Source organism: Quercus lobata, chromosome 6, assembly GCF_001633185.2.
Source record: "Quercus lobata isolate SW786 chromosome 6, ValleyOak3.0 Primary Assembly, whole genome shotgun sequence".
In the NCBI taxonomy this organism is placed as follows: Eukaryota; Viridiplantae; Streptophyta; class Magnoliopsida; order Fagales; family Fagaceae; genus Quercus; species Quercus lobata.
In genome coordinates this window covers 19,908,509-19,918,223 of record NC_044909.1, presented here as the reverse complement: position 1 = coordinate 19,918,223, position 9,715 = coordinate 19,908,509, and the positions used below count along the sequence as shown (strand labels likewise).

Genomic DNA, 9,715 nt, shown 5'->3' with positions numbered 1-9,715 from the left:
CTTATGACATACTCTTTTATTAGAAAATTAAGATTTATATAGTTAATTGCGTATGAATGTGTTTTAAATTTACCATAATTCAGTCTCCCAAACAAAAAGTCCTAGTCCCACCATTGTGTAAAATAATACTATAAGTTTGGTAAGTGCATTGCACCAAAGCCTATTCCTAATTCAATCTTGTGCTACCCCATCATTGGTTATGCAATTAACATGATCAATTTTGGTTGAATTCGCTAATTCTCTCTCTTAAGATGATTCTTTGTTGAGATTGTTGATTTCCTGTTGTCAAGGATGTAATTAGGTGCACTTGAATTTACCATTCTGCTTCCCTTTTTTCATGTGAAAATTACATCTTTCTTATTAAGGGTGAGGCGTTTATCCCATGCACAAGAGTATAGGACTGGACATAGGACTAACACATGACCGATTTAGGACATGTACCCATGTCACCTCTAATGTACAAAAGCACAAGAGAGAAGCCAAAATCCTATTATCATGTGCGATTACTCCCATTCCTCCATATTTTTTTTCTTCACTTTTTAACTTTTTTCATTTAAGGGTTCGAGATTAAGGTCTATTTGGATATCGTTTATTTTGCTGAAACTGAAAACTTATTACTAAAAGTACTGTAAATAAAAGTAAAAATTAATGAAAATAGTACAGTGAAACTCATGAATAGTACCAAAAAGTACAGTATGACCTATGAATAATAGCAAAAATAAACTGAATAATGAAATAATTTTTATTTATAATCTGTATCCAAACGGAAGCTAAAACTTGTCTTTTTTTAACTCTCAATCTCAATCAATGAAAGCAATTGCATGTGATGTATTGCACTTAATCTCAACCCAAGAGACATGTATCTAATTTCTGATGATTAATTAACCAACAGTTTCATGTTTTGACCGTCAATTGTCTATCTTTGCTTCTCAGCTTCTGTTCCATCGGAAGAGTCTGGGTTCGAATTCCGGGGACTGTAAATCCCCTTAAAACATTCTGTAGCCAAAAGAATAGAAGTTCCATGCCCTGTGAGATCATGACATGACTGGGCTGTGCTGGTGATTTATAAGACTTGACTTTAAAATATCAAACTAGTCTCCATAATGACATTGTTACTATACAATTAAATACTTGGTGCATAATTGTTATACATACTAACAAATTGGAAAAGATTACTAAACCCAAAAAACATAGTAGCGTCAATGCTTCTTTTCCTTTGCTAGGCGTCGTTCTTCAAATTTATCATAGAATTCCAACAAGGACAGTAGAAGTACAGCTTTCTAGCACATCAAGAGGAGGGCTTCACGATTGCGGCCAAGCAAACCTAGTGCTGTTGCAGCTATGTGATGTCCAGTCAACCCGGCCAGAGAGAGCTGTTCATCTGCTGATGCATGCTCGATGTAGTTGTCTGGTAGCACAATTGGACGCCACTTGAAAAGTTGATTCATAAAAATTTAAGAAAAGAATACAAATTAGACTTGGGTGATTAGTGTAATAATGACTAATTTTAAACAAGAATTTTTAATGTTACAATTGCATTAAAAAAATTGCAGTGAAATTATGATTACATCCATTTATCCATACGGATCCAAAGAGAGCATCAAGGGAACTACCCACAAATAAATGCACACAAACATATCTTTCATATATGTATTTTCTAATCTTTGTACCAAACCATAAATGGAAATAGAATTCAGAAATTACTTAGGTTGCTCCAAATAAAAAATGTGTCTCTAAAGTGTGGCCAACCTTGACTAATATATTAAGGATTCATAGCCAATCCAAAAAGTTTGTTGTTGTGCATGAATAGTTTTTAATATCATTACAAAGAAAATAGATTATAGGGATGGAGTTTTTTTTTTTTTTCCTAATTAAAACCTCTAGGTTTCTCATCCGGACAGTAGATAGCAAGTTGCCCCCTCCCCCCCTCCACCTATATCCTTTCTCTACCAAATGAACTCCAAGAAAAACTTAACCCAAGGCCCAACTTCTCTCTTTCTCTCACCAGGAAGATGAATTAATCATCATCTATGTCACTAAAAATGTTACCTTAGTTCTTCCATCCAGTTTTCCATCAAGTGCAATGAACTGTGCAACATGGGATCCAAATCCTCCAATAGAGCCTTCCTCAACCGTGATCAGAAATGCATGATTTTCGCAAAGCTGTCTGACAAGCTTAATGTCTAGAGGCTTGCAGAACCTTGCATCGGCCACTGTCACCTCAACACCAAGCTTTGAAAGAAGGGACCGAGCCTTAAGACAATTCTGAACCATTGCTCCATACCCGAGCAAAGCAACATCTTTACCCTCTGCAAGAACTTTCCCTTTTCCAATCTGCTCTAGAATACAATTTTGTCACACAAGGGGCATTGAAAATGAATTTTTAATACCACTAAGAATGCAATAAGAATAATAGATAATGAACATGTCATTAGTTTTAACTTTTGTATATCATAGGTAATATAAACTCTTGCAAAGCAATACTAATTGAAACGATTTTCAAAGTAATATAACCAAAATTTATGGGGTTCAGGAGATAACCTCTATGGGAATCCCACTGCATGTAGAGTAGTCTGCCTGTACAATGGCCCCCCTAGGATACCGGAAGCACACCGGTTGATCATCAATTTGGGCTGCAGTAGCCACCATGTGCACAAGCTCATCCTCATTGGATGGTGCCATGACTATCATATTTGGTAAGCATGACATGAATGTTACATCAAATGCCCCACACTGCATTGGGCCATCAGATCCTACAAGTCCTGCACTAGTAATGACAAATCGCACCGGAATTCTCTGCCGATCTACATCATGGACCACCTAAACAACACAAGGAAAATAAGAATGCATTTACATGTTAAAGCCAAACACCCAAAGCTTGCAACAACACAAATTACTTCACTGAAAACGTTTTCCCCACAAGAAATTTTATGTGAAACAAGGGGAGCCATATGATAAAGTTTAGAGAGAGAGAGAGAGAGAGAGAGAGAGAGGGGAAGGGAGAGAACCTGATCATAAGCTCTTTGTAGAAAGGTGGAAGGGATTATACAAAATGGCTTCAATCCACCACAGGACAAACCAGCAGAAAATGTAACTGCGTGTTGCTCAGCAATTCCCATGTCAAAAAACTTGTCTGGAAATTTATCCTGAAATAGTTGAAGTGATGTTTCCATTTGCATTCCCGCATGAACTGTCACAATATCTTTATCCTTCAATGCCTCCAAAACTAAAGCCTCCACAAAGCAATCACTATATGTCAATGGGTGGATACTAGATGGTAACGAATCATTATTACTTAAATCTGCAAGGCAAGAGAAAGGGAAAGCAATTAAAGTGTTAAGCCCAACTGAGGATAACTTTTTTGTTCTGTATATAAAGAAAAAGTCACGCGAGGAAAGCAACATGTAAAAAGTAACCCTCTGCTGTGCATAGCTGACACAAGGGAGTGGTTTAGCGCCTGCTATTCATTACTCAATATATGACCAATCCTGAGTCCAAGTGTAAGCCAGAGAGAAGCTGAGTAGTTCAGTTTATATTTGACTTGATTTCTATTTAAAACTTTAAAAATGTAGGCATCAGCTACATGACAGTATTTTTTTTTTTAATGATGTGGAACCTTACGAAGGCAGGCCCTGTGGACCCACTCCTGGGGAGTGAACCACAAATGCACAACCCCACCTGCCAGAACCTTGTATTAGGTAATTCAGGGAAACTCCTAATAGGGCTCGAACCCAAGATGTCTGGGTCTACAAATCATCCCAAGCCTCCAACCACTAGGCTGTATCCTGACGGGTTAACTACATGACTACTAAATTCACTAAATGATCCCCATCTTCACAAAAAAAAACACTGTTGATTACAGAAGTGTAGATGATTAATCCTATGTTTAAATAAAAGTAGAATTTGGTTTATATGTGTGAACAAACTTGTTAGTACCGTTAGCTCTAGGACAACACATCCATGTCACCTAAGTCCAAAGAAAAGCATGAGCACCAGCTAAGCAAAACAAAACCAAAGTGAGCTATGCCAAGCTCAGTTATTACTCTATGTAACACAAGTGACTGAGTGAATCTCATGACTTAATGCAGAAAATTAAAAATAGATTATTGTAACAAACACCAGCAAGGGGAACAGAGCAAATTGAACATACCTTCAAGTTGCTTCTCTGCTATTTCACTCTTTTGATTATTTTCTGGTCCCTGATTTTCCTCTGTTATCACATGAACCAACACAGGACCCATTGAATCCAGAGATGCTACTTCTTGCAGAACGCATATCAGGTCTTCAATGTTATGCCCATCAACAGGGCCAATGTAATACAACCCAAGCTCTTCAAAAAGAGTTGATCCCAGTGGACCAATCATACCACGTGCATACTCATCAAGTTTGGCTGCCAATTCATGCATCCTCCTCCCAATTCTTTTAGTAACACCCTGACTAGAAACAAATGTTACTTTTATGGCAAAAGAATACAAATGATAATTCATGCATTCGCCTACCAATGCATGCTAACTATTGCAGCAGAACATTTAAATTTTCAAAAGCCTCCAAAATAAAAAATGAAGTTTTTCATAAAGCATTTCTAACCAGAAAGCCTCCAACACATCCCATATAATTTTATAATTACTCAAATTATTCCCTTACGCCAAGATTGCCTCAGGCTCACAGGAAATTTTGAAGTTCTATCTGGACTCCAATCATCCTCAGCCATATTAGACAAGATACCCAAATTTACAAGAATGGTACTATGTGCCCATGAAACAGTCCATTATCTGGACATTAACCATGTTCTGCCAAAGAAAAAAAATATTATGCCCAAGGCACGTATAGCATAGAGATGCTAGTATCAGGAGCACATGTAATATTCAAACATCACAAGGACCATCATATACATTCATCAAGAGCAGGTAAAAAATCTGCCAATCTGAAATTTAACACTACCAAAAGTTGCCACATCAGAGTGTTACAAATACGCAAGATCATGATCATGGAACAGAGAAAAAAAAAGCATCCCCATTAAATGGTGTCAGGCTTAGCTAAATAAGTCTTTTGGGATAGTACCCAGAGAGAATCAAATCCCATTTTCAGTAGGAATTTTTCCTTTATTTTATCTTTTTGGTTGCAGGAAAGGGACCCAGGGGCAGTCACCACCTACTGTGTACCTCATGGGTCCAAGTGACGAGAAATATAATATATATATATATATATATATATATATACAGACACACACACCAAAGGATTTTCTTTTTGAAAACATATATCTATTTAACGTCACAAAATATGTAGGTTTGATTGTTTAAAATCTTCCAATCCTCCAAAGGTTGAGAGTCAATTAGAAGGGAAACATAGAAATACCTTAGCAACTTCTCTGAACTTCCGGAAGGATTTACTTGACTGGAGCCTACTGAGAGAACTAGATAGAGCACTAATGGATGTCCTGGGGCCCTTTTCAATCTTGGGGCGTAAAGAGTGACGGCTGTCATTTAAAATCACTATCATATTTGAGTCCAGATAGCCCACATTACTCATTGCCTCATAGACCTGACCTGCCATAGTTGTCCCATTGCTGATGACAGTAACTATATGTTCCCTCTTCCCTTTAATATCACGTGCAATTGCCATACCTAGAAGATTAAAAATTTGATTTTAATTGAAAGTTCCAAAACTGAAGTGGAGCTAATGAAGTTTTAGAAAGTATACATATAAGAAAGCTTCAACAGTCACAGTCTCACATTGATAACTTAACTGCCTAACATACAAATTAATCAAAATCAACATCCAAAAAAGAGATTTAATTATTAGAAGGGAAGTAAATATGACCAAGCCCAGCAGAAATGCTGTTGCAACCATGCCCCGCACCAAATGGATCATAATCACTCTCAAATCGAGATGTGAAACCAGAAAGACCATTCTTTTCTCGAATTGTATGCATGAGGGGCCGCCTTCCTGTAAGAATTTTATGTGCATATGTCTGCAAACAAAAGAGATTGAATTAATGATTTTCCTTTATAAATGATAAGGTGTGAAATAGCCAATGTCTATTGCTTTGATTTCAGTTATATCCACAATTTTGCTTTTTAACAACATTCACATAAGATAGAATATTAACAGGCAATCACTGTGCTTCCTCCCCCTAAACCACCCCCCCTCCTCCTCTCCAACAACCACGCACTCCCACAGAAAGAAATATAGATTATGGTCTTACTTGTGCTCCATCATCCCACAGTATCTTATCCATTGGAGCATGGAAAACATAGTGTATTGCAACTGTCAGCTCCACAACTGCCAAACTGGATCTAAAGGGTTTTTGAGTTCTTGACATTATGGAAGACAATTCCAAACGAATTTCATCAGCTAATTGTTTCAGTTCCTGCAAACACAACTCTTTAGTGAGCACAGAAGCTGTGAGCTTAGTATGATACGTATAAACCAAAAGAGTGTCAATGCTTTTAAACTACCTTAGGAGACAAATTCTTCAAGTTGATTGGGTTTTCAATCACATCAAGTATTGGCGTTGAGAATTTCTCCCAGAAGAAATCATCAATATCAGGTAAAGAACCTAGTGGACTTACAAGTCCCTGCATCAAGAAAAATCAGATAATAACAAAGTTGAACATTGAATGATCATATAGATTATCAAATTGTAAGGATCATAACCAATGAAGATCAAACTATATGTGAGCTCAGTATTTACAATGCTTAAGAGTGCCAAGACAACCAATAGGTAAAATTAGAAAGGAAAGCATTCAAGAAAAGGTAGAATTAGATAATTGAGGATAAGATTGGAACAGTCTAGCTCACAAAGAAGTACAAGATGTAATATAGTGGAAGTTGAATTAGTTACAAGGATAAAGGTTGCAGACATGATACATGAGACATGAAGGTCATAATTTCATAATACGTGCGATCCTAAAATGAGTAGAATGGCAACAAATTTCAGGTACCAAACCCAAAATATTTAAATCAAGGCTTTGCTGTGTTGAATATGGGGTCTTGAGGCTTTAAGTAGACAATACTTCTGAATGTATGATCCAACCAAATTGTGTAGCAAAACTGCCAAACCTAATTAAAAGTTGTCTATTTTTTCAAAAAAGAAACATTAATATTAAACAAGGGGCCTACCAGGAAATTCCTTATTAAGGGCAAGCATTCATGTCCTCTAATTGCATACTCAGACAAGCAGAAAGAAGTGGATTTCAAACAGTTGTAGTTACAGGTCTAAAGAAAGTTAATGTTGCTTCCTCGAAAAGCATGTACTAAGACATGACACAAAGGATAGCATTTCAGATGTTCTTGAATTCCAGGAACCAACTTCACAGCTAAACCAAACTTTTATAGGTTGATAATTGGAGGGTGCCAGTCATGATCTTTTTAACTAATTCTGCCTGTCCCAAATTGTTGGTCTTGTTTAGAAAATTCAAATTTTTAAAGGATCATCATTCAAAAGCGTTGTCTTTTAGTTAAAAAGGTACAAGTTTCCAAAACTGTCCTCATTAATTTAAACTCTAGCGAAAGAATGGTATTGACTTTTTAAATAAAGTAAGGAGTAAGAGAGGAATTTATTTATTAACTTTTGCAAAGAGGACTACCCAAAATGGAATGGAGGACCAACAATTCGGGACAGAGGGAGTAATATGTGATTTGATTGAAGAATAACAAATAGAGGAAGGGTACCAGATGCCATTCATGGTCTAATTTCAAAGGTTTTGTGTGAGAAACTTGGTGACAACTGATTATGATGGCATCTTTGTACATGCTCAAAGAAATGATTGTTGAAGTAAAAGCTATCTACTACAGGGCACATCTGTGGCAAACAAACATGAGAACCAAAGGGCTGCTGTTTACATAAATTCTTCAGAATTGATAAGAGACATCATCTTACAAGTTTAAGATGATTATTTATTTGTCGGGAAGCCCCATTGGTTGCAAAACCATGAAGTGAAGATGGCCAACCAGCATAGTGGGATACAATCACATCTAGAAATGATCTTCTTTACTTTATCAAAAAAGGTTTATTAAATGTTAGCTTAAATTCCCATTTTCTCCCAGCCAATGATCATAGATTTAAATTATGGAACCTTACTTTCATAATGTTACCTAAACGTCCCAACTGACCCACCTAATAGAATAAAACATCACTTAGTTCAATGTTAGATTATATTTCACAACTGGCCTTTGGAGTCAAGTGGCATCTCTCCCCTTCTGAGATGAGGTATTAGGTCCAATGCGTTCTTGGTTGTGATTTTTGGGGTTAAGGATTTGTCTATCATTTGGCAGAAAAATGAAATATCAGACAATGCCATCAATTTTTTCTCCAATTTTAAGCAGAGGACAGGTCGGATCCAAATCCTAGAATTTCACTCGGATCCAAATATCCTTTTGAAATTTTAAAGAGTAAATTTACTTTGCTGCCTTCTAGTTTCTAAGTGCTATTTCTACCCTTATTTTACTTTTTCCCCTTCGTTTTATTCTCCGTACAACACAATTTTTTGGAAACTACTTTCTCATTCACACATAAAGCTTTCTTATTTTAAGGAAAAAAAAAAAAAAACAGATACTAAATAAAAGAGTTCCTACTAGCAGGTCAATAAAAAAATGTCACTGTCTAACAAACAAATTTGACATTTCACGCGCCCATGTCATAATAGATTCTGTAACATAACAAAAAGAAGAATTAAACGCATCAGTTACCACAAGGATAATCTAACAAGCCCGAACACATTTCAAGAATTTGTTTCCAACAAAGTTTCAATTATGAGTGTAACAAAACAATATATGCTCAAACTAATCTTTTCCTTCTCTAACTCAGTTTCTTGGCAACCAAACAGAATATTAGAGCATATGAAAAAAAGAAAAAGGAAAGTTCAGCATACCTTAGAAGTAATGGCAGAACCAGAACAAGGGTAAAAATTAACTCTTGAGACTTCGACATTAAGAGGGAAACTAGAGCTTGAGCAGTTCATGCTATGAGGCAAAGCACCAATTTTTCCATGGGAATGGGCAGTGATTCCAAATGGGTAACCAACAGAAGCAGTACCCATAATGAAATAACAAGGACCCAACTCTCCAAAATTGATCAATTTCAACTTTTCTACCAAAAATCACAAATTCTAGAGCTCACTTGCAGGACTAGAACTGAGAAGTAATAAAAAAAAAAAAAATGAAGAGTGTGAATGAAGTAAAATACTCGGGAGTTAACGATGGTTGAGAATGTCTGTCCAAACATGGAATGGAAAGATAAGACAAAGGAAGAGTTGCACAGAATGTCTGATTGAAACTTACAAACGGCTGAAAATAGATATCTAAATGACCAAAGGGACTTGTGAGCGACCGATTCAAAGAAAACCAAATCCTAATCCTAGTATATGTTTTGCTTGCAGAGAGATCTATACCAGAAAATAAACAGATAAAAAGATCTGCTTTCTTTTGGTTTTTTAATAAATAAAAAGAGTTATTTTTAAGTTGGAAGTATGATTTAAATTTTTAGCTGCGTTTACTTTTTACAAGGCTGTTGAGCCTTAATGAAAATGTCTAAAATATATAAACCAAATTATATTATTATATTTTCTCAAAAAAAAAAATTATATTATTTTGAGAAATGATAAGTTGTTACCAATAATTTAAACGGTTGATTTAAATCAAAACTAATAATAATTTATTATATATGTGTAAGTATCAAGAATTTTTGCTTTTGACTTTGGCTATTTGGCCTGAT

The 9,715-nt window shown here is 35.9% G+C and overlaps 1 protein-coding gene across 1 annotated transcript; it reads right to left on the bottom strand.

Moving 5' to 3' along the window:
- Nucleotides 1-808: 808 nt before the first annotated feature.
- Nucleotides 809-9,435, bottom strand: LOC115994870 (probable 1-deoxy-D-xylulose-5-phosphate synthase, chloroplastic). The gene is made up of 10 exons (XM_031119179.1): nucleotides 8,874-9,435; nucleotides 6,459-6,578; nucleotides 6,206-6,370; nucleotides 5,821-5,971; nucleotides 5,356-5,624; nucleotides 4,151-4,433; nucleotides 3,009-3,301; nucleotides 2,542-2,820; nucleotides 2,050-2,334; nucleotides 809-1,430 (listed from the first exon to the last, which is right to left on the bottom strand). The coding sequence occupies exons 1-10, from the start codon at nucleotides 9,039-9,041 to the stop codon at nucleotides 1,281-1,283; spliced, it is 2,163 nt and encodes a 720-aa protein (XP_030975039.1). The 5' UTR covers nucleotides 9,042-9,435; the 3' UTR covers nucleotides 809-1,280.
- Between the last annotated feature and the right edge of the window lie 280 nt (nucleotides 9,436-9,715).

Bases quoted from the DNA above. Each gene is read 5' to 3' on its own strand.
- LOC115994870 (XM_031119179.1), bottom strand. From the start codon at position 9,041: ATGGGTACTGCTTCTGTTGGTTACCCATTTGGAATCACTGCCCATTCC. The intron at 3,302-4,150 runs GTATGTTCAATT...CTTGCCTTGCAG, and splicing joins AGCAGAGAAGCAACTTGAAG to ATTTAAGTAATAATGATTCG. The intron at 2,335-2,541 runs GTTATCTCCTGA...ATTCTAGAGCAG, and splicing joins GCAGTGGGATTCCCATAGAG to ATTGGAAAAGGGAAAGTTCT.